General features: G+C 33.1%; 4 protein-coding genes across 13 annotated transcripts; 3 read left to right on the top strand and 1 right to left on the bottom strand.

The window, feature by feature from the left end:
• Positions 1–977: 977 nt before the first annotated feature.
• Bma-ppm-2 (putative protein phosphatase 2C, putative) lies at positions 978–3,834 on the top strand (the record flags this gene model as incomplete). The annotated part of the gene is made up of 7 exons (XM_043076715.1): positions 978–1,080; positions 1,189–1,338; positions 1,540–1,680; positions 1,869–2,093; positions 2,292–2,437; positions 3,038–3,271; positions 3,694–3,834. 7 exons carry the CDS (start codon positions 978–980, stop codon positions 3,832–3,834), a joined length of 1,140 nt encoding a protein of 379 aa, XP_042932649.1.
• Positions 3,835–5,807: 1,973 nt separating this feature from the next.
• On the bottom strand, positions 5,808–8,579 carry Bma-hach-1 (the record flags this gene model as incomplete). Of its 4 annotated transcripts, none has more annotated exons than XM_001899672.2 (9): positions 5,808–5,941; positions 6,082–6,220; positions 6,339–6,596; positions 6,778–6,887; positions 6,983–7,082; positions 7,388–7,530; positions 7,648–7,732; positions 8,222–8,353; positions 8,526–8,579. In XM_001899672.2, the coding sequence occupies 9 exons, from the start codon at positions 8,577–8,579 to the stop codon at positions 5,808–5,810; spliced, it is 1,155 nt and encodes a 384-aa protein (XP_001899707.2). The 4 variants fall into 4 exon arrangements, with proteins under 4 accessions (XP_001899707.2, XP_042932646.1, XP_042932648.1 ...); XM_043076712.1 differs by having other exon boundaries at positions 7,430–7,530; XM_043076714.1 differs by lacking the exon at positions 6,082–6,220 and having other exon boundaries at positions 5,894–5,941.
• An 818-nt stretch (positions 8,580–9,397) lies between these two features.
• Bma-rps-0 lies at positions 9,398–10,977 on the top strand (the record flags this gene model as incomplete). 6 transcript variants are annotated; one of them, XM_043076707.1, is made up of 5 exons in its annotated part: positions 9,398–9,593; positions 9,760–9,977; positions 10,108–10,254; positions 10,376–10,606; positions 10,822–10,977. In XM_043076707.1, 5 exons carry the CDS (start codon positions 9,398–9,400, stop codon positions 10,975–10,977), a joined length of 948 nt encoding a protein of 315 aa, XP_042932641.1. The 6 variants fall into 6 exon arrangements, with proteins under 6 accessions (XP_042932641.1, XP_001899706.1, XP_042932643.1 ...); XM_001899671.2 differs by having other exon boundaries at positions 10,376–10,627; XM_043076709.1 differs by having other exon boundaries at positions 9,434–9,593.
• Positions 10,978–15,304: 4,327 nt separating this feature from the next.
• Bm10872 (Uncharacterized protein) lies at positions 15,305–23,310 on the top strand (the record flags this gene model as incomplete). Of its 2 annotated transcripts, XM_043076706.1 has the most annotated exons (6): positions 15,305–15,515; positions 17,837–17,987; positions 18,344–18,506; positions 19,338–20,639; positions 21,140–22,923; positions 23,013–23,310. In XM_043076706.1, the coding sequence occupies 6 exons, from the start codon at positions 15,305–15,307 to the stop codon at positions 23,308–23,310; spliced, it is 3,909 nt and encodes a 1,302-aa protein (XP_042932640.1). The 2 variants fall into 2 exon arrangements, with proteins under 2 accessions (XP_042932640.1, XP_001899704.2); XM_001899669.2 differs by lacking the exon at positions 15,305–15,515 and having other exon boundaries at positions 17,851–17,987.
• Between the last annotated feature and the right edge of the window lie 1,792 nt (positions 23,311–25,102).

Raw genomic sequence — 25,102 nt, 5'->3', positions numbered from 1 at the left:
TCTCTGTCTTTGGTGCATGAATCTAAATCGGTCACTGTGCTTTGCGTCATTGCGATCTTGTTTTGTAAGTTGACTTCAGGGAAAAATCGCGTTGTAAAACATGATGGAGCAATAAATTTAGTCCAACAGAATTGCATTGCAGTTTCTTTTTTTAAGATAAGAATTGTAGAACTTGTAGAACGCTCCTATTAGTCGTCAATACTATTTGAAGGGGAGGGTATGCATCTACTCTGTGTACATTCATACATTTTTCTGGCTAATACTTCCGATAGGGATGATGAAGGCTATTGATGGAACGTTAGAGAGGTACGGAGCTGCGCACTCTTCATTGATCAGGGTGGAAATCTTGTTGGATAAGGTGATTTCGAAGATCACCAAATGACATTCATTTGGACATACACCGATTTTTGATTATCACAAGGCAGCGTCAACTTCTTTCGTGGATTAAAATATATCCTTTTCTTGGTTAATCCATTTTAAATTTACTAAAAGCTAGCAGCGTGCTGGCTTCAAGCTTACGATTGGATTGGTTCATAATTGGTTTCATAGTAGGAAGCACGAGAAACTTCGGTTGAGTTCGTCATTCAGTGGACGTTATGTAAGTAGTGATAATTGCTGTGAACTATGTTCAGGTATACGGACCCAGACTGCTTCTGTATCTGTCCTTCTTTTATCTTGCTGTTATGAAGCTGTAGTATCTCACTTTACCGTGCTACCACACAATCATTCATACTGTCGCAAAACCTGTCATAAATACATATCATTGCAGATGTTACATTTAGGAACAGCTCAATAATCGGTGAGCTGTTTGAGAATGTTTGAGGTGTTTTGAGACCTCGATCTATTTGTTCAAAGGTGGTCTATCGTTAGAATGATATTTAAAGTAGAAGATAAGCGGAATTTTCTGATTTTGTTGGTTCAAATCCATTTATCTCCATTTTTTAATTTAGACCAGTTGAATATTTGCAGATATAATAATGGGCCAGACATTGAGTGAACCTGTGACAACAAAGGAAACTGCCTCCTGCGCTAATCTGTCCTATAAAATAGGTAGCTCATGCATGCAAGGATGGAGAATCAGTAAGTTTTTATCCAAATTTGACTTGCAATTAATAAAATAAATGTTCGTTTGTCGTCGTCTACCGATCTTTTTTAAAGCTAAATTTAGCAGCGGATTAAATTTTGCAGATATGGAAGATGCTCATATTCATCTGCTTGCCATACCAGACGATACTCAAGCAGCTTTTTTTGCAGTTTACGATGGTCACGGTGGTGCCAGAGTATCACAATATGCCGGCATTCACCTTCATAAACTTATCGCCACTAACGCACATTATGGTCAGTTGTTAGGTATGAATGGAATGGAAATACACATTTGCAGTCGTCTCATTCTGGTTCAAATCTCTTGATCTTTTATTAAAACTCTATTTTAGAGCATGAAACTTTTTGTAAAGGATCCAGTGCTTCTAATTTGTCTTCCTAATATACTTTTTCTTCTACATAGACATAATATTATGCTACAGTTTGAGTATTTTACAGTAGAGGGGAACATAGAAGAGGCGATAAAACAAGGTTTTTTGGCTTTGGATGAGAAAATGCGAAACGACGATGAAATGCGGGATGATATGTCAGGTACAACCGCAGTAGTTGTTCTGATTAAAAACAAGAAAATTTATTGTGGTAAGTTAATTAGAATTGCCATTAATATCATATGAAAGTTTTGTTGTTATTCAGTTCTTCCAGTGTCTTCAATTTGTGAGGGTCCTTTTATTTTTTGATACAAATTCCAAATTCAAAAGGATAGCAGTTGTTGATGCCTCTTTTGTAATGTTTCATTTTTAGAGAGTTAAAAAGACATAGCATTGCAGGTAATGTGGGTGATTCAAGAGCTGTGGCATGTGTTAGTGGTGTTGCATATCCACTAAGCTTTGACCATAAGCCAGCTAATGAGAACGAAGCGAGGCGAATAGTCGCTGCTGGTGGTTGGGTTGAATTTGACCGTGTAAACGGTAATTTGGCGTTATCTAGGGCTTTGGGTGATTTTGCATTTAAAAAAAACGATCATAAATCTGCGGAAGAGCAAATTGTGACTGGTACGTTTGTTAATTTTTGTACGACAATTTGATTTTAATCATCGGAATCTTTTTAAATAATTGTTTCAATTAATTGTGATTTTTTTCCAGCAAAGCTTTTTAAAAATGGATAGATAAAGTGTAAGTAAAGTTCCACCATCTGTTTCAAAAGTTAGCTTTTTAAAATATATATACAGTTCTCAAAACTTATGTTTTAAGCATGCCCTGATGTTACGGTGTGTGATTTGACATATGATCATGAATTTATTATATTGGCTTGTGATGGGATTTGGGATGTCATGTCAAACCAAGAAGTTGTAGAGTTTTGCAGAGATAAACTGGCTGCTGGTTGTGAACCTGAAGCAGTAAGTCATTTTTTTTATCTTATCCCATAAAAATTTCGATATCAAAACCAGCACTGGAAAAAATTGCTGAAGTTTTTTTTATTCTCATTTTTTTCTCACTCCCTTTTTCTTTTCCTCTATTTCATATAGTTTTTTTCCGCATTCTTAGTGTTCTACTTCTGTTAATATAATGATCAGGCTACATGTTATTAGTGAAGCAGCACTGGCAACGATAGTGTTTGTTATGTTTCTTAATATTCAAATCTTATAACATTTCGATTCATATGTCAAAGAAAAAAGTCCGAATGCAAATGGCCTTTAATTCTACATGTATGTGTAGAGCTTTTATATCTTATATTATTTGTCTCTAGTTATCTTTTTCTTCAGTTATATTTCTTTCACTTTTCTTCAATTATATTTAATTATATTTCTTTAATATCCAAATGAATGATCGTCTTTTATGATAGTCGAAAGGAGTTATTTACTGCATTCATGCAGAAGTTGATTGCTTTTAGTAATATTGTTTGTAAGTTTAACGAGACTTTGGAAGGCTTGTATTTTCTTTGGTTTCTTTTCACATTACTACAATTTAATGTAATTTGATTATCTTATGATTTTTAGATTTGTGAAAAACTTCTTTCGAGGTGTTTAGCACCAGACTGTCAAATGGGAGGTCTTGGATGCGATAACATGACAGCAGTTTTGGTTTGTTTGTTACAAGAAGACACACCAGAAGCATATATAGCCCGTTGTTCACGAAAGCCTGTTGGTTCTGCGGGTGGTGATGCAGCCAGTGTGGAGAGTGAAACATATGTCACTCCACAACCATCTCCTGTTGCAATTGAATCGAATGAGGTAACAGTTTTGATTCCTAATGCATTTAGTTCACTTTTTCTTTTTTGAGTTATAGAAGTGTATTAAGAATTTATTAGGTTTATTAGTTCTATAACTTTTAGGTCCTATTTAAAAAATTTTTTTTAGGTTCTTCATTTTCTGATTTCTTATTCTTATTATGTTAATCTTATTTTTGCTGACTGATGTTCTCTTATCGTGACTAGTGAGTGCTTATGTTTATTCCTGAGGTAACATATTAGCATAATGGTCTGCACAATTAAGATAGAAACGCTGTGTTTTGGAATATATGATATTCCGTCAAGTTTCTGATGATCCGTCTTAACTCTTAATGTTCTAGTAGTTGTAATTAAGCCCATTAAAAATTTCTTCATATTCACTTTTTTGGTTCGTTATGGTCGGCTCCATTTTCCTGGCAATTTCAGGAGATGCTCGCGCCACAACAAGACACGATGAATATTGTAGTAACGAATGAGCAGGATTGTTCTGAAAGCGTGAAGTCTACACAACAGTTCGTCATTCATCTGGATAAGACGAATTCGGCTAATGAAAATTCAGTGAGCTGATGATACGGCTTAGCAGTTCAGACATTTATTTTTCTCTCCTTAAACCTCAGTGTGATATTGAAATTGAATACTAAGTACTGTAAATTAAAACAAGTCCTACTTACGTGATAACATTTCCTTACTTTAACTTGTCTTTTGGTCATTTAAGTGCCAAAACACCTTTAGAAGCTTAATTATCAATCACGTCTTGTATTAGCTTGTATAAAAGCGTCCTTTTGTAGTGAATGTTTCATGTAGTAATTATGCGGGATTATTACACTAGCTTTCATGATTTCTTAAATTACATTTCTGATGGGATAATAATTTAATGTACTATGTCTGTTTTTGATATTTTTTTTTGATTTACAATACGGTGATTGTCTGTTTTATAAAAATAATGAAGACGGAACAGTCCTTCTAACGCTTCTATTGTTTTGTGAAATCCTTACCTAAAACCACTTTTCCTCGTTCATTTGTTTTTACTGCATTTGTTGATTCTTTTGACTGATTTTTCATGCAATTTTATGTTCTGAAGAATATTTCCCAGTGAATAACATAATCACGATGGGTCTTCACATAAGATCCTCGCCGTGATTAGTCAGTTTCTTGTAAAGATATTTTTCTCTTTGGGCATCTCTATTTGTAAGTATTTTATATAATATTCTAAATATGAAAACCAAACGGTTATGAAATAAATTACTTAGATTGAAAAATGTTTATCTGGGTGATATTAAATACGAAATATTTAGTTTCCACTTCTATTTACCCTAATTTTCGTTTAAAAGCGTGTCAGCAAGGTCTGAAGTTGCCTCTCTGTGTGCGGCCAACTAGGTTTTATGTGTTATTCATGAAGTCAATTTCCACTTCAGTTCTGTACAGGTTGCGCTTTTCATCTCTTGATTTTTGTTAGATTAGAAAAATTTTTTGAGACACGCCCCCTATGTGTTCTCTATAGCTTCCTCAATGTTATAATTTCTGCATGCCCTTCCGCTTATTTATGCGAAGCCGACCACGCTCCTCATTTATTCATTGGAGAAGGTCGAGTACAAAGAACTCTTCAATTGTTCCAAAGTAGCACTTTATCTTATTAGTATTTGACTTTTTTGTTGTAAAAGAAATGTTTATGTATATAAGAATTGCTAAGCACAATAATTATGTTTTATACCCATAGGTAGAATATCGCACTGAGATTTAGAAAAAAAAAGAAAAAACTATGCTTTTGTTAGCTACAAAAATTTACGAACAAGAGTCCTCAAGTCTAACCATACTCTGCCGTGTGAATTCATTCTAACACATCCTAAAGCCTCCTGAACAGTTGAATATTAACGAAACTTACGACAACTTGGCAATATCACAAAAATGAAATATCAATAGTATGAAAATAAAGAGATCTCTCAAATTCTGAAGGGAAAGCTTCCCTATTATTTGGTGGACACACCCGATCGATAGTAATGTCACAAAATCACAATATAATCATTATGATTCAAATTCAATAAAAATGAAGGGATTATATTTCTGAAGAATTGGAAGTTACTGCAAAAACAGTACCCCACTATATGAAAGACAGCGAATGATGCAGATTAATTATTCTAATTTATTCTAAGTGGAAACTATGGATTTTTTTTTTTTAATTTTTTTTTTAATTATTCTAAGTGGAAACTATGGATTACTATGAAGTCGACCATCCGTCTACGGATCGTGACGTTAAAAAATAATTACGGTTTTAATACCTTTTCATGTATGGACCAGACAGAGAACATACTGCAGTCAACAAACATGCAAAACCACCTTATCAATTTAAATAATGTTTCTAACTAATTTAAATAGAATACAAAGTGCGAAATCTGTTAAAAACTCGCTTCTAAATGAAAAAATGCTATAGTTCTAGGAACAAATCCTCACAAATGTTTGACCTAAATAATGTCTTATCTGTAAAAGTTGCAAAAAAAAAAAAAAAAAATGTTAAAGAATATAACAGTTCTACAAATTAAATTTTAAGTTTCAAATTCCTTAATAATCAATTCTTCATCCTCATGAAGAGGAGCAAAGTACTCATCCATCATTTCATCCGTAACTTCTTCTATACTAGCAGGCTTCCACACCGGTTTTTGATCCTTATTGATAAGAACTGAAATTTGCTTACAAAGAAAAACAAAGCAATACACAATCCATATTACAACCTGGAAAAAAGTTTGGACCTTTAAGTTGACTTATAACTTTCATCTTCTAAAAAATTTGTCATAATTTTTAGAAAATTAAAAAAAGTACTTGCTCTGCAACCCTCATGAAAGTCATGGCTTTTCATGAAACGTTGAGAAAGACGATATTCCATTGTAAAAACTTCAGGAAATTGCATCTTCAAACCAATTTGCAATTGCCGAAAAGTTACTTTCAGTGATGTTGGGCTCTGAATTATTCATCCACAAATGCAAATAATTATCTTTGTTTGTACTCTTCTAAGATAGTGGTGCTATTTCAGCTGTCCCTTAAATTTAAACAACTTAATAAAGCGCTAAAAAAAAAACCTTTGTGCTAAGAATATTGAATAGTTTGTTGCCGAAATCATCATTATTGTTTCGCAGTTTTTTGAAAACCGATTCGACTGTACTCCCGCTAAATAAATAATTAATTTGTGCGAGCCGTTTTTCAAGACCAAACTTGGGTATTTCACTTTCCTTCATGTGGTATTTATTCAAAATATAATCTATCTTTTCTGCAGAAAGCAATTTATTATCCGTCCTGAGCAGTTCGTCTTCAAGATTCTTCAGTTTTTCTGATGGAACCTAAAAATTGAAGTGAATTAAATCCCTAAGTTTACCAAAGAAATACGACTTTTTGAAAAAGTCCATAAAGTGTGATTGCTGTTTGAGAGTCGAGGTTCTAAAAGAAATCCAATAAGTGAAAATTAAATTTCATCATAATTATATTGATCATAGTGCAAATCCGAATACCATCAAAGCTTACGAAATGAGTAGCGAGACCCATATGATAAGCATCGGCGCCTATCAGTCGATATCCTGTAAGAGCCATGAACTGACCCAAATTGTATGGTAATCGTGACAAGAAAAAAGTCCCTGAAAATATCAAATATATTGCTGTTTCGAGAACCGAACATTATAAAAAGAAAAGGAATAAAATATGTGATAATAAAACGGAAAAATTATGGTACCTCCGACATCAGGAAAGAAACCAATAGAAGTTTCAGGCATTGTTAACATTGTTCGTTCTGTTGCTATCCTGTACTTTCCATGGATAGAAAGACCACAACCCTCCAAATTTATGAAAATCTGCTATTAGCTGTGCCGGACCTATTTTAGAGCAATAGCTGTTTTTCAAAATTAAATTAATAAATTTTTAGAGACGACATGACAACAGCAGAAAATTAACTCTAAACTTACTGAGTATTAAACAATTTATTTCCAGTGTCAACGTATAAAGCTAGAAAATTATTTTTAATGGCATAATCGAAAAACTTGTTAACTAAATGGGGTGAAATGAACAAGAAATATGGGAGCAATATTTTAGCAAATTAATGACACCGATAACGAAAAATCTTTGGACATAACGAACTTACTCCTCCCATTGTTATACCATCCATAACAGCGATATATGGTACCTTTAAGACACCGATCAAATAATTCATCACATATTCCTCGCGAAAAAAATCTTTGTGCACCGTATTTGATGGATCATTTGCTTGCGCAGAACGTGATACAGCTACGAAAATTTTTAAAAAATTTAGAAGTGCTTCCATCACTTAATTAAGTGACAGATAGAAGCAAAATTACCAGAAATAAGTGAAATATTAATGATTAGAATGAAAGCTACACTCACCAACAATATCGCCACCAGCACAAAACGCCTTGCCACCTGTTCCTTTGACAAATATAAACGGTACACTTGAATCACTGTCGCACTTCTGAAAAAAGGTTTATCACTACACTACCTCTGTCTAATGATAAATAGGTTGTGACCATAAGAATGGAATTGTAAATAGTTATTCATTCTGCAGCTGCTCAACTCAAATTCCCGCACCTTGAAACTCTGAAGTATACAAGACGATCCATGTGGGTTGCAGGTCCCAAAGGCGTTGAGGTAGTGATGACCGTTCTGAACATGGAAAATAAATCCCATAAAAGCATGCGTCTTTCAGCAGCAGAACCTGCAGATAAGACTTTGACAAGCTACGAAGAATCAAGAAATTTGTTCTTTCCACAGCAAGGATGTGCTCGATGAGTAGTTGGAGTCCAAATAGATTTCAGCACAATTTCTTTGAATAACCGAAATCACTGTACTCTTCTTTGCTTTTTCATTTGCTAGACTGTTTTAATAACGGAGCACAAAAATTAATACAAAACTACAGAACTACTCCAACAAATTGCACTTCTAAACAAATGTTACAACAGACCTTTAGCATCGGATATAATTTGCGCACCATGCTGATGTTCAATGCATTTAGAGTCCTCGGTCGATTTAACGTCACAATTAGCTTGCCGCTTATGTTTTTTGTCAGTATTTCATCAAATCCACCCGACAACAACTGGAAAGAGAAAGAAGAGTCACTGCAATTCTAGAAAGCTAGAAGCATATCAGAACAGTTTCAGAAGCAGCTTGAAACGGGACCACTTGAAGATAATTTTTTTTCGTGCATTTAGACTGTTATATAGTTATAAAGTAGTTAGATGAAATACAATAAAATAAGCATAAGTAACCCTTTTGCTCCTAATAAGCAGAAAATGCTGTTGAAATATGCTTCGGAATACCATTCTCTTGCAGAGAATCCTGGAATGAAAGTGATTAAAATCTATAGTTAACGCTTGGAAGGCAATAAGTTCAATTTTTAATCTTAAGAGAAAAAATAGGATCTTCGTTCTTACTGAAGAAAAATGGAATCTTCGTTTTTCTTATTCGAAGGCTTTCTTAGAAATGAATCCTTAATTATTATCGAACTGCCGTAAAAATCAGTAAGATCTCTCGACACACTGCAAGGAAAAATATCCAAAACTTGACATTAGGTTAGTCGAAATAAAGCAAAAACGCAAAAAGATGCTACAGTGCTTACTTTTAGATACTTTATGTCAATTTTTGCAAAAATATCAAAGGGTAACCAAGCCAATGCTTGCTATCTCACTTTCGAATTCCTAAAATCTATTAATTTTGCTACCCAGTGCAACTGATGTAAAAAAGAAGATTAATGGATCAGTAAGAATTAAAGGAAGTTTCTTATGCACCTTTGCAGTGCGATAAAAACCAATGCTTCACAGTCTTGTTGATACCAAAAATGTCTGTCGAAACTTCATCAGCCACTAACTGACAAGAAACTCAGTGAATATCGACGATGAATTATGGTGGTCTGTGATCTACAGATCAGTCAGATACTTCGATGAGTTACAAGTGAGAAAAACTAACTCAATGAATCAATGAAGTATAGGCTAAACTACAAAACACATAGGAGCCTTTTCTTTCCTAAGTTTGGGATGGAAAGTTGCATTAGGGGATAAAACCAAAACATCATTATAACAAAAATCTAAAAAACCTAAAAAATAAACATTGCATTGGTTGGTGTAGTTTCCGGGGTTCGAGGATGGCACTGGTGGCTAAGGTTACTAGTTTTACCGTGATGTTGCAGGTGGAGCAATTTTTGACGATGTCGGCTGGATTAGAAACGTTTGCCTTGAAAGAAGAGGATGCTATAAAACTTTTGGCATGTCAAACTCATGTGGGTGCCGCTAACTGCGACTTTCAAATGGAGCAGTACGTATGGAAAAGGAGGGCTGACGGTTTGTTTATATTATTGTGCATAATTTGAACATTTTACGCTACACACGTTTTATTGCAAGCACCTAACGTCTGTGTAATCAATTAAGCCTTCAAACTTCTACCATTATTCATGTAATTAACGAAGCTTGGTGAAATCTTTTAAGTTACTTAAAATATGGTTTTCAGGTATTCACATCATCCATCTACGAAAGACGTGGGAAAAACTATTACTTGCTGCCCGTGCAATTGCTGCCATCGACAATCCTGGAGATGTGTGTGTCGTATCGGCACGTCCATATGCGCAACGTGCTTTGCTCAAATTTGCAGCCCACACCGGTTCTACGCCGATTTTTGGACGTTTCACACCGGGCTGTTTAACCAATCAAATCCAAAAGCAGTTTAAAGTCAGTTATTGAATGAAATTGATAGTGTTCATTTAGTTCAAGGTCATCGATAATGTTTATTTATCTTGGAAGATTTGGGTTGCGTGAATCTTATTCCAGCACAGTGAAAAATTTTAATTTTCGATTTCAGGAACCACGTTTGCTGATTGTTTCGGATCCTCGGGTTGATCACCAAGCGGTAACGGAAGCGTCGTATGTTGGTGTGCCAGTAATTAGCTTTTGTAATACTGACTCACCTCTAAAATTCATTGATATTGCAATACCGTGCAATAATAAGGTTTGTATTAGATGCTGCGTTAACTTTTTTTGCTTACTTTTCTTTGAAATATAAACATATCATGTTTCCAGATTTCAAGAATTTAATCATCATATTCTGCTTTGCATGATTGTGTTTACAGGGCGTGCAATCAATAGGACTAATGTGGTGGCTATTGGCTCGTGAAGTTTTGCTTATTAAGGGAAAGATGACACGGCAGACAGGGTTTGTACTTGATGACAAGGAAATCATGCCTGATTTATATTTTTACCGCAATCCAGAAGAACAAGAGAAGGAAGAACTGGCAGAACCGCGTGAAGTAAAAGAGCCTTGGCCTGGGGTTCCGCCTCCTGAGGTCGCAAAAATTGATGAGGTTGTAAGATCCATTGGAATGGTATTTTTTTTAGTTCCTTTTTTTACTTCTTTTACTTTATTTATTCCTTTCTAATTTAATCCAGTCGTTCGTAAAAAAGGTGTTGGGTTCAAAAAATTCTATTGAAATGCTTTTGTTTTACTGTTTTCTCGTCATGCTTTTTTCCTCCAAAATTTTGACTCAATTTTTTTGTGAGTTTTGTATTTTAATTTCAGTATCAAACAATAGGTGGTGTTGAACCAGCAAAAAAGCTGGACTTCAGCATGGTCGAACCTGTAAGTGATTGGGCGCAAGAAACGGAGCGAGCTGTGCAACTGGATGCCGCACAACAGCAGGAGTGGGGTGCTTCAACACAAAATTCCAACTGGTAATATTAAAATGAAGATTAGTATTTGGACCATCAATCATGTTAATATAGTCATGGATAATTCCATTTTTTTTTTATGGAATAAACAATTTATTGTTTCCACTGCGACTTTATCCATTGACAAGCGTGGCGTGGTTTCTGTACCACTCAGTAAATATGATGCATAAATTTATATTGACTAGTAGAATTCATGAATTTCTTTCATTCCAACTTTTGAGTATGCGGTACAGTTATTTGCGAATGATAATGTGGGAAAATTTTGTTGTGGTATGAGTATTGTCTTATCTGAATGATAAAATTCATTCATTCAGGGAGAACAATAGGTATAAAGTTTGCTAGAACGCGATGTTTAATCGGTTTATGATTTATCTGCATGACAGACGAATATCAGGCTTTGCTTTTCGATATTTTAAAACATCACACTTTTGCTTCGACTGTTATCGTGTACTAATAAAGTGGAAGTCGAGCTCGAAGAAGGTTGAAATTAAATCTACCGTGTGGAAAGTCTGAGGACATAAAAATTAGTGCCACGCACTGCATGCGCTATACCTTCCGTGTGGTAAAAAAAAGCACAGGCGGATCATTTTAGTGCTTTTCGATTGACAGAAATTTTAATAACAAAGTAGTGATGTGCCCTAAATACACAAATCTGACACCCACAGAGGGCCGGCATTTCCCGTCCTGCACTACCATTTGATTTTATCGGACGATCCACTAATGTTTCCTGTTGCGGTGTTCAGTTGTGTTCCATTCTGAAGACGTGAAACTTAAGCAGAACAAACCGCCTAGATGTAATATTCATGTTTGTCAATTCACATAGGAATGTTGACGTACAGTGATATAACGTACTTCTGTAACCAGGAATTCGGATGCGGAAAGTTATTGTTTCCATACAACTACGACTTGATTTCTTGATATTATTTCGTTGCTTGAACCTTTATTGAGACTATTATTTGTGTTACCATAATCTCCTTTTCTCTAGTCTTTTATTTTCATCGAAAAACATAAGTATCGCTGTATGTAAATGAAGTCACAACAAATATTATCTTCCATGAAGAACTTTTGAAATCGTACATTGAAAACACGATGAGATGTGATATAGACAGTTAAGAATTTGATTTGAAAATACAGTTGTCTTGCTACTATTAATATGAGGAAATGTACAATTATTGGATTTAAATTATTCATTGCTGATCGATAACAAGTTGAGGTTACTCCTTTCTCAGTATTTTTTTGATGTTTCGATCCTAGACTTCACTTTTCCTTCATTTGTTATAGTCAAATTATTATAATTATGAAACATTGATAATATCAATATCACGACTATATCTTGTATCAGTTTTTGATATCTAATGTACTGCAGTACTTGCATTTTTGTATTCTCTCTGTTTGTACTCACCTGAGCCTTTTACATGGCACAAAAATTTGCTATTCCCATTGGGTTAATGAAGATCTCCTTTTGTTTAAGGTACTCCTTAGTGTTAGTTTTAAATTTGAAATCTTTGAGAATTCTGATAATACAATCATCGCTGAATTTTTTTATGAGGAAAAGAATCAGCTGTCTGTACTAATCCTCACGTAACTTTTTTTTGCTATCCTATCTGCTAATCTCCCAAATAATTCTTGTATCAAATGAAAATGCATGAACAAACTAGTTTGATCAAACATTAAGTGTATTTTCACTTAGCATAAAAACAAAATTTAGAATCAGCTGGTATCCGTCAACTGTAAGTGAAAATATCACTTAAATTTTCATTGATAATAAAATGACGGTAAAAGCGGTCAAATCCTGAGATAAGAGATGGCACTTGATGGAAATAACAGACATAGAGTCACTCACTTCTCCGTTCTTCTCTCGAATAGCAACGATCCACATATTTATTTACTTTTTTTTTTTCATTAAATATATTTTTCTCATTAATTCCCTACCTTAAAAGATTTTTCCTGGTTGGAGAAATGATGAAACATAAAATACTAACTTCTATAATTCATACGATTTTTCTCAACTTAATTTGGTTTCGATTTTATTTCAGTTCCATTTTAACTTACTTATCAATATTTTATATTCTTTAAGAGAACAAGTTCGGAAATTTTGAGTATAATATAATCAGTAGAACAATGAGGTATACGAAAAAATTGGTAGACGTTCCGTTTGACCTTTCTAGCGTTTATAGATTACCACACATCTATAAGTCAAAATATGCAAATGATTCATGATACACTGGACCAAATTAGCATTTACATGGCTAATGTTTACATATAAAATTAGAATTTCCCGGAAATAACTTTCAGCATGATTTCAAAAAAAAAAAATTGATTTGTTGAGAAAAAATCTTAAACTATTTGCTTGAATTTTTATTTTCTGAATTTTTAATTTGGAAATACGGAAACAGTACTGAAGTAGTTTTGTATTAGAACGCAAAACTGGAATCAAAATTAATATGAACTCGAAATTAATATATAGTGCATACAAAGTTTTTGATTGTGTTTTCCATAGTTCTCATCACAGCAATTTTGAAGTCATTAACATGAAAATTATTAAATCTGAATGCGTTTAAGCACCATTTATTAGTACACATAAAAAATGAAGTAATTTAAATTAGATAATGAATTGCTCGTGTGCACAAGATCATATTCCAAAATATAAAATTTCAAACGTAGTGCTAGGATAATAGTACTGGGCGATGTAATATTGCTTTCTCGTCACTGATCTTTTCTTTTTAAAGAATGTTTTGCTGTTGCTGATTAAATTTTTTGATAGGATGATGTAACTGATAAGTAACTCATCTTGTTATCACATTTATGGCACACATTTTAATTCTTTTTTTCCTTTTGGCTACCCTTTCTGTTTTTATTTTGTCGATTTTCACCATTTATTAGAAATCTAAGCCAAAAAATCTATCACTCAGTAAGCCTTTAGAGCGGTACGTATGTTAATATGAAAAGTCTCCGAAGCGAATATGGTAATATTTTTGTCTTACCACTAGTCATATCAGACATTCTAGTTCTGGATTCCGGCACGTCGTCTTGGGGCTAGACTTAAAACCTGAAATGAAATGAAACATGAGTTACCGAAACTACACAGAATCACGAAATTGCGAATTAGGGTATTCTATTGACATTAATCTGAACAAGAAGTTGCACGAAGATTATTTTAATGCCTTCCTCTAAGTCTTTTCTAAATTTTATTGTCATATTAACTATTAGTTCTGATATGCAATAACGACTTCTAAGATAGGTTTTTAAAAATTTCTCCTATGAATTCCCAAATAAAAATGAATAAGGATGGGTTCCATTCTAGAATTATTCCTACAAAGGTAGAAAAAGTGAATCTAAATATTATAATGTTAAAGTTATTGGATAAAAGCTAACAAATTTGTATTGACGTATCATTCCATCTGCAAAGTGCACGCTATCCTGTTCTTCTCAGTTCCGGGAATAGAATACTTTTTGTGTACATAAACAGTACCATAAGATCCATCGAAAATTTTTGCACATTTTTTTCATTTTTGTTATAACATTTTAGTAGTATATTGCTGTTGTTTGAAATTTCCGCATTCATTTGCTATTTAAAATTTTTGATTCTTCGTGGCCACTAAATTCTTTTCATTTAAAATAATAATAATAATAATAATAATAATAATAATAATAATAATAATAATAATAACAACAATTAGTAATAATAATAAATAAATAAATAATAATTCATTCATTGTTTGCAAGATTTTGGCTGAATATTTTACTTTAAAATGATTTACATTGATAAAAACATCTGAAAAGCTTGTACAAGAAGCCGATTATTTTTTATTTAAAAGTATACAATTTTTTAGTGAACACTTGCGAATTCTTTAGTGCGAATAGCCATTTTATCTCAAATTTCATTTATTGCTTATTAAATGGTTTGCAAACTAACTAATTTTTCTTGCTTATTACTGTATATGCTAAACTCTATTTAACATATGCCAAGCATTTAGCGCATATGTATGTATACTTAGTGGTCAATTGACAAATTTTGAAGTTTTCATTTTCTCTTATTAGCAAAAAAGATTTTTAATAATTGACATAAGCGTTTTTCACATCTTTTTCCTTTGTTTCTCTAATACATCTATTAAATGCCTTAAAAGCAATAACTGATTATTAGTGATAGTATTCATGATTACACAATTAATTTTACTAGAACCAGCCATAATTAATTTTTTGATAGATTTTTTTTGATATTTTATTATTCGGAACATTATTTTTCATGGCATTATGCATCAGTCGGAATAGTTACTTGCAGTATTTTCATACTATCTTCATAAAATATTTTTAATAGTTGCAGGACTGCAAGAATGAAACGTGCTAAGATACCAGTGAATGATAAATCTCCATTTCACACTTCTCCATCACCACTGCATATTAAACGAATTCTTGATGCGAAACGGAAAGATTCTGAATCAATTTTGAGAGTTAAAGTTAACGGTGCTGAAATTTGCAACATTTATAGAACTTTTCACGGACGTCTCAATGTGTCATATAAACGACGTGAAGATAGTGAGCAAGGTTTCTCAAACTTGCATTTTAAAGTCTTCAGTTTATTGAATTTCATTTTAATATTCATCAAATTTTGTTTCCCATACTCCAACTTTTCCCTAAAATTTCAAATTCACAATATTTGTGAAACAATTCCTTGAATTTCATGCATCAAAGTTTCGATTAAGTGCTATAATCGATCTAGTAAATATTGATGTATCCCAGCAACTATTTATAAACGCGAAATTTATAGGATCACTGTGTGTAGAATGGCTGGTACTATTACTTTCTGATCTATCATTTGAAAAAAGTATCGCTGATAATCCCTCAGGCGATGAGTAGCTAATATGACTTAGTGATCAGATGAAACCGACATAATAATGCTTCATATTGCCCATTTATTTGTCAAAATGTGATTAAGTTGCTCTCGCCTGATTCAAAAAGGAATTATAAAAAAGAAATAGCGGAAGTGTAGTTAGTTGAAATTGTTTGTTAGTGGGAGAATACCGAAACCAGTACCATCAGCTAATAAAGTCGGCCGATACCAGCTGAATGGCATCTCTACTCCCACTAACATATCGATTCCGAAAAGCTTTTTTCCACCCCTTCCAAACAAACATTCTTATGTTTAAAAAATACAAATCAGAAAATGCTGTAATTTTAATAGCCAAAGGTAGTATTTCCTCAATTCTTTTGTTGATTCCATTATCTTTCATTTAATGCGAATTAGCTTTCTTTTTGTTTTCTCTATCCAAAAGTAATAGAAAGAAATGTATAGGAAGAAAAATACATTGTGCTTATCGATATATATATATATATTAATATATATATATTATATATATTAAACTATCATTTGATTTGCTGTATCCCAAAGATTTATACTTCTTACTTTTCTCAAATTTAAGTTTGTTCAGAACACAATTTCATCGCAAGCACTTTTTTGTCTTCTTTGTGTCTTCTTAATCAATGTAATCAATGCACAAATCAATTTTCTTAACCTTTTAAATGTTTTTTAAACATTTTCTTAGTAGATAGAAATATTTATCAAACTGACAATGCATGCATGGAAATGCCTTCATGTAAGTTTTTTTTGCTCTTAAAACATCATTTTGCAGTTTCGTGCAAATACAGCGCTAATACCCACTTCGTAAATTCACGGAACATAGCGTATTTCTCTTCAAAGGTTTATGGAAAGAAATAAGGTGATAAATGAACCTAAATTTGTGCATTATTTTTTCTGATCTATTTTCGTTTTTGAACTATTTTACTCTTTGATAAAGACAACATTGAACATTTTCCTTCAATTCATATACAAATCCGACAAGCTTTTTCTCTTTCTTTTTTTGGCCGAATCCTCAGACTTTCTAACTTGAATCTATCAAAATATCAAAGTGTTGAAGTCCATATAAATTTCACAATCAATATTTTAATTATTTCATTGATATCCAAATTTATGTCATAGCAAAAGGAATAATGACGTTACTGCGTTTGAAGAGAGTCTATTTAAAATGAATAATTGTAGCCAAGAATTCGAATCTGTTGGAATTTAACACTTTAAATTGCTCATATTCTAACTTGTTTTTGACGAATTTGTAAAAAGCTTATAGATTAATGCAAAAGAGTGATAATACAAGTTAAATTAAATTAGATTTACTTTCCCTCAATGCTACCATTTCTTCCCTCTTTTATTAAACACTACTAAACTCCCCTTTTTTCTAATTTCCATCACATCTTTATCACTCTCCATAAATCCTACTAACAATATTTTCATTACTTTTTTCACATCCGAATTTGTGTCATAGAAAGGAGAGAAAAGTCATTACAAAATTAAGAAAAGAAAAAAATGAAACAAACTTTGAGACAAACTGGTCACTTTCGTGCTCCTATTTCTAAAAAGACAGTTGTGGTGACAACTGATACAAATCTGTCAATTTTTAAAAGAACTCTCGAAAGTATGAAGAAGGAATCAAAGGCTACTGTTCACAACTCCAAATTTGTTCATTTCGAGAGATTTTATCTTGTTTACTTTTTTTTACAAAGTTTTCATTTGACTTTATATAATAAATCCTACAATGATTTAAAAAATTTTCATTCCTTCTTTCTCTGATAAATTTTCCTTTACAACTGCCAATAATTTTTGCTTCTTTCCAATGAATTAAGTCTTAGCAAAATTTTATATTAGCGGATTGTAGTAAAAAAAATCATTTCACAGAAGTTCAACAAATAATTCATTTGGACTTTTTCATTCAAGAAATTTTCCGAGGGAAGAATTCAACTAATTCTTAAGACTGTTTTTTGTGTTTTAGTTCCATTCCTGGAAATCTTACGAGAAATATCAAGGTAAATTGCAGTTTGCGTTGATGCAATGGATCTACTGGATCAGATTGCAGTATATCGAGGTTGCGAACCATCTGTTATTATTAGTTATGTTGCAGTCGTCAGGGAAGTGTACTTGCATGCATGCACTAATCTCAAGAAAGAAGATGTTAACACGCAAGAAAGGTTAAGTTAAGCCATATTTACGTCAAATTTCCATAAAATGAAATTTTATGGAAATTTGACGAAGAATTCTGTTTCAGACTTTTTGTAGTACTGAACATTGCAACAGGTTAGTGAAATAAAAATAATGATCTTTTTCCAAAGCTTCCTAAAATTTCTACTTATGTGTTTACCTTTTTTTTTTTTAAATTTTGCCCTTTAGACATTTCCGAGTGCAGAAAATTGGATCAAAAGAAATTTTTTGTTTTAATTAGTTGTTTAATGAACGTTATGGATGGATCATATTTTTAATTGCTTATCTAATAGATAATAAAAGAACTTGGGTCGAATTGGCAAACACCAGAGTTTTCATATTTCAGGAAAAGGCAAATGTTAGAACAATGGCGGCAAATTGAAAAACATTTTGCTAAAATTAAATATGCAATGTTAGATTGTTGGCCTGTGGGTAATGAACCCGATCTGATGGCTGCCTATGTTTCCATTGCACTATTATATTCGTTGTACAAAGATGTATCTGATGAGGTATTTATTTTATCTTATTAGTCTTAATTTAAATAGTTCATATATTTTGCAATAAATCCTATCTTATTCATTTCCATTTATCCTGAATTCTTCTGTATTATTGTCGCTCGCAGGAATCTGTATAGTATTTTAGTTCAGCCAGTTAAATATATGTTTTAAATGAGTTACAGATAAATGAACGGCTACAGAATTTACTGGAGTCATCTTATTTGTGCATTTACATATGAGTTAAGAATAAATTTGCCCATAAAAAAGTAAACAACTTTCAAGAATTTCCAAAAATATGTAAATATGAAATGTTTATGGTAATTTAATCAGTGTGAAGATTAGCAGTAACAAGCCGAAATCGATCCGTTTTTCATAAATACAAAATAATTAGGGTAATATTAATACTGCATAAATAAATAAGACCGGATAGATAAACCTATTCACTCCAGTTATCATGAAATTTTAGTAAAAAGTACATAGTTCATTTCATGTTAAGCTTTTTATCGAAATTCATTTTATATTAAGCCTTTCGTTTTCTAATTTTAATCAGTACCATTAAATTTCTAATATGAAAGATTGCATAAAAATTAAAATACCAGACCTTATTTTGAATGCAATTCTATTTTTTCTGTATTAAATATCTCCATATAGTTTCATATCATTATATTTTTGTTTAGATTAGCGTAATATTTTTCATTGCAGCTCTTTAAGTCACATCTATTTTAAACCCAAATTGAAAAGGTTTCCTACAGACATACTGTAATTATGTGTGGCAGATACTATGACGTAGATATTTTTGTATTTGAATTTATATACGACGAATTAGTGTAATATCGATTTCAGAAGATTATACGACAGTGCCATGAAGCGGCAGAGCGTGCCCGAAAATGTGGTCGTGTTAACTTAAGCGAAAGCCAGTTTAATGAGGTACAACAATACTGCGACATGATTGAAAACATTTTCTTCCTACGACGTCAATCAGCAGTGAGCGTGAGTATTAGCAAGAAGCGCCACGTGAACAGCAATGTTATCAGTGATGATGACGATCACTTAGGTATCAATAACGATACTGAGAGCGACTCGCAGCTGCACTTTAACATTCAACAACAGCTTATTTCTGCTCCTGCAGCTTCTAATTTTCTTAAATGTAATCCTGATAATCACTCTGCAGTGAGATATATTAAAGATGGTCCTACTATTTTAGCTGAATACGGAAAATTAACTACAGCTGGAAAAGCTCTGACTAGCGAAAATAAATGCCAGAAACGATTGCGTCCCAGTGATCTTGAAATTAAAACTGCTCAGAAAAAGCTAAAATACCAAAAGCCAATAAACTCTACCACCATATTAACTGAATTCGAAGCTGTTCTGTTAAAACGAAATGCGACTGATAATGGAGATTTTGAATTTCCACGACCAAGTGATCTGAAATCGGCAAATACACGACATTACGGACCAAAGTGTAATTTACATTTACCTGATCTCTATCCAGCTAATGTTGAGAATTTTAACAGTCTTAAAGCGAATGCTAAGGATTTAAATTTATCTAATCGTATTTATCAAGTTCTTGAATCCAGCCCAATTCCTAATGAATCTCCATCTTCTGCAAATCAGAAGATAAGTAAAATGGCATCAGCGGTAAGTATTACGAGTAAGGATAAAACAATTTCTGAGTCATCTCAAGCTACTGATCCGAATTACTCTTCCTGTGCTCAAGAATCTCAAACAAATACAGTTTTCCAAAAGTTAGAGTGTTATGCAAATGAATTTGTTGAAAAAATTATTCACTCAATAATAAAAATGAACGAAAAGCCAAGGATATGTTCACGACGCAATTTGGAGAAAATTCAGGTCATGGATACACCAACTGTTCTCACCTCCAATAATTGTCCAATATCGAAACAAGAATTCATAGTAAAGCTCAATAATGGAAGTGGAACTATTGATGCAAAACCGGACAGAATGAACAAGAATATATTAATTCGAGCGAGAAAAATTCTGAGGGCAAATATAGATCAGCAAATTGAAGATGTTTTTATGGAATCTGTAGCAAAAACAACTCCTATGGGTGTTATCACCGATCCAAATTCTGATGATAGGTTAGGAAAACAAATATACGAAGGCAGAGGAATGTCAAACAAGACAGTAAATAATTTAATTTTCGTAAAAAAGAAATAATAATTTCTACTAATCTCCCAACAACTTTGTCATTACATTCGAAAGATTATCATAATCAATAGCTTACGTTCAAGACTTATCATAATCAACAGCTAATTAATTACTAATTACGAATTTGTGAAAAGTAATTTTTAAAAAATAAGTAACTAATACGATTATATACATAAAAATGGCAATTTAATAGGTCAAAGAAATTAGCAGATTTTTTTTCTGATATTTTGCTCCGTAGACGATTTGATGCATTTCTATACCATCAGCGAGTATTGTTTGCTTGATGGGTATCACTGTGTCCCATAGCTTAAAATGAACAGCAAGTATTATTAATATGAAACTTTCCTGGAAAATAATTGTAGTAAGCATAGGCGTTATGTGATTAGTAAGTGAAAAACTTAGCTAAATATCCTTTTATAATTCCTCATAAAGTCAATAAATTTATTTGATCAACACTTTATTGAATTTTATTTTAGATTGTTGTCGAAGATCATGCGGAGATGCAATTAAGCCATAATTATATACCGAGAAGCCTCTGCAATTTGCAGCAAACATTTGAAAGCATTGCTAGTTCTGACCTGTCTCTAATAACAGCACCTCGAGCTAAATTAACAACTTCAGTGATAGTGAAACCCATCACAATCATTGGTTTCTCAAATTTAATTGATTCAAGCAATAAATTGACCCGAGATAAAAAAAAATTGGAAACTGAATCAGTAGCTGATGCACTAGAGGAATTGAAGAAAAAAGAAATAAGCAAGTTGTTTGCGGGTAAGCTTAAAATAGAAACTTACATGGTACCAGGTCATTCCATGAAGTTTGGAAATTTTTGGGAAGAGCTTCAGGAATTGAAAGGAAACAAGCAGCAGCAATTATCAACGGCAACCAAAACAATACCTATGGTCACTGCTGCAAAAATTGTGTTAAAACAGACGGTGAATCAAGCTGGTCCGGATTACGTAATGCAAGAACTGGATGACACAAAGAGAATGTTTACTGTCACTCAAAGCAAGTTCCTTGCCAGTAAGGGAAATGTGTTTTCCGGAACAGATAAAAATGTATCCAGTGTTATATGGGTAAGTAACGAAACTATCTCGTCAGCTACAAAAATTAATCAGAAATTGCAAACTGCGATGACTAATCACTTCGACTCATCACTGGATAATACACCTATGCAAAAATCGAATACTGACGAAATATGTTTGACGGAAATCATTCTAGATGAGACCAGGAATTTCACTAAAGTTTCGCATACAAATCGAATAAAATCCCAAAATGAACCTTTGAGTAAAGAAATACTTTTTGAAAAATACGTGAACTTTGAACCCCCATTATGCAAGTTGCAAAGAGTTCCTGAATTTGATGCAATGCCTTTATTCAGGGAACATTTGCAGTCAAATTCCAGAGTGCCATTTCAAAAGTTTCTGATTGAGTCAATGATTCCAGATCAAATAAGGCATCAGGAGTATATATCTGACTCAAAAAAAGAAATACAAGGAGTGAGCAAAGAAGTGGATAATTATGAAGCAATTTTAAATTTTCCAGTTATGGTATATTCCGCTTTTAGGAAAACAAAATTAAGAACTGTTGAATCAATTGATGTTAGCATAGCCCAAATAAAACGAATTGCAAAACCGGATTTCCAGCAGCCAGGTCAAGCTTTCGAAATACCTTCGATATCCTCATGGTCACAGATCACTAGAATCAATTCAGAAAACACCACACCATCGATAACTAACCAGGAACCAGTAATAACTGAATTTGAAATCAACGAATATATCGGATCGGAACAGAAAATCGAAAAAAAATGTGACGGGGTAAAATCAGAATTAATCTTGAAAGAAACTGCTGAGAAGAAGAAATTCTCTTTCACAAGAAATATCAATCAATATCATGAAAAGAAAGAAATACAACTGGATACATTCGTAGTTGCTCCGGAAATACAACAAATAAGCTTGCACAGACCACAAATTGCGCCACCATGTCCGCCGCCTCGACAAAAATTGAATAAGCCAACATCTATTTTTTCAAAGCCATTGTTGCCGCTTGGATATAAGCATTTAGTTGTGGCGGAGAAACCTTCTGAAGCCAAAAAAGGCTTTACAAAATGCGATAGTAAGAATACTAGTTTTGTTGCATCAGCAAATAGTTGTCAGGAACTACTCGGTGTATCTGAAGAAAGGGCTTCTGAAGATGAGAAGTGTCAAACTCTTGTCTACTGCGAGGAAAAGCACAGCACTATCTATGATCTGGAAAATAAGTAAGTTTATTGCTTGTTAAGTCAAAGGATAGCAACTTAGCAAATTCAAAATTCAGCATTTTCCTGCTAAAGGTTTCTTCCTCTTTCAGATTACTAACCATTAGAAAGGAGAGTAGTGAACAATTACATGAGAATCAGGAGACATCTGCACCACTCGAAGTCATCCAGATGCCACATTTTGATGCAAAGGCGGAATTCGACAAGAGGCTCTCAGTCAAAAAGAGTCGCTGTGGAGAAGTGCCGGTTATTGTGAAAAACGCAACCTTAAAATCAGACAGTAAATTACGACTATTGAAATGTTTAACTAATAATTCATTAATTCCTCCCACGTTGAGGTTAAATGTCAACGAGAAACCAGACTTCAATTTTATGATTAAAAATAAGTGAGAATAAGAACAATGTCATCTATAGTAATAATCAAAAAAAAAAAAAAAAAAACAATATTTCTAGTAATTCATGAAAGAAACAAGACATTACGAGTGATTTATTAATAGCAAAGATTTTCTTCGGTAGAAATCTTGCATACAGAAAACCATATCATGTTAATATTATGGATCTTTTGATGAGGCAGTGAAATGGATTGACAGTTTTCTACTCCTTTACAGCTGAGGAACAATATCAATTTCCTGTCTCCATGCAAATGCTTGGTGAGTAAATTTCTCCAATAACTGGAAAAGGAACTCCTAATTTCATTACCTTTAATGTACGATTTCCAAAGCACACGGTGAACTTTTAACTAACTCGTTTGTCACTTGTTAAAAACACTTCCTCAACGGGTTCTTGCATATTTGTGTTTAATGCATGCTATGCAATTTTGCATACCTTATTCTGACTGATAGCAATCAATAAACGAATATTTTCAGTGATATACCTTATGTTACTCACTAGTCATGAGCGTTATTCTTCAAAGGATACGGTCAGTAAGGAATTCTTTGAAATGCAAAGAAAGTCTCCGAGAATTAATAGATTGTTCGAAATTTCAGTCAGGAGTAAAGCATCCATGTAAAGGGACATGGATGTGCTCGATATTTCCTCTGAGAGCAGCAAAACGGTAGTTAGGAATGGAATTAGAGACAAAAATTCCGAGGAAAATTGTATCAATCTATTAATATTCATAATTATAGAGGATTAAACTAATCATGCAATATTTGCTAATTAAAAAAGATAATTATTTTCTGATAGCAAGACAAGAAATCCAGTAATTCTCATTCATTCATACATTATCTTCAGTGCTTAATTCGAATGCATCATCTTTGTGGTTTATAAGTTAAATAAATCCAGCAACATTCATCATTAATCCATTAGGTTTCGTAATTATGCTGATCAATCATCCCTTTAACAGCAGTTACTGCAAATTTGCAAATTAAAAAATATGACCACAGTCCTTCTCTTGCTAATGCATCATCTTTCTATCCATAGTCAATGTTATTGCTGCTAAAAAGAAATTGTGTTTGTAACATGGTAAAGCCGGGAAGTAGCGGGGAAACATTTCAATCTTCCCTAATGATTCTTAGGAGCATCCGAATGTCATCTGCGACTGCCATATTTCTGTCTATACAAGATGATCTCCTGCTGAGAATACAAATTGATAACACAAACTGTTTGCTGGTAACTGTCAGATTAAAGTGTTAGATGAGCATAAACTTTCAACTTTAACCCTTTCGGATAATTTTTTTACGTTTTTTCATAGACATTGTATTTGTTCGTTTCATTGTCACTCCATTGAATGTCATCCACTGTAAATTTAGCTCAAAGTGAATTTTGGTGAGATTTCCGAGAACATTCAACTGCTGTTGTTATCAATTAAATGATAAACATTTCATCGCTTGCCAAAGGCTCTGTGTATACAAGCATCGTAAAGATAGTTCAGTTAAGGAAGAGAGAGGATGAGAACGAAGTACATTCTAATTGGGTAAAACAATAGCGAAGCCTTTCCTTAAGATCTGTCTAGCGTGGGTTCCCAACGGGCATCTTTCATTGTATCCATTCACAAAGTACGCCCACCTACAGCTGACAACAAACACATCCACGCATACGAATGTATCCAAACCACACTTTTACTAGAGTACACAACTGAATCACAGTTTTCATAGCGGCCAACGTGACGGCCGCCATCTCTGACTCAATGTGTCATTCAGGCGTCCGGTTCTTATCACATCTTGGGGAAGTGCTGCTTGGC

The sequence above is a fragment of the Brugia malayi genome (assembly GCF_000002995.4).
Source record: "Brugia malayi strain FR3 genome assembly, contig: Bm_v4_Chr1_scaffold_001, whole genome shotgun sequence".
NCBI lineage: Eukaryota > Metazoa > Nematoda > Chromadorea > Rhabditida > Onchocercidae > Brugia > Brugia malayi.
The sequence above is the reverse complement of the archived record's forward strand: the minus strand, read 5'-3'. Positions and strand labels throughout refer to the sequence as shown.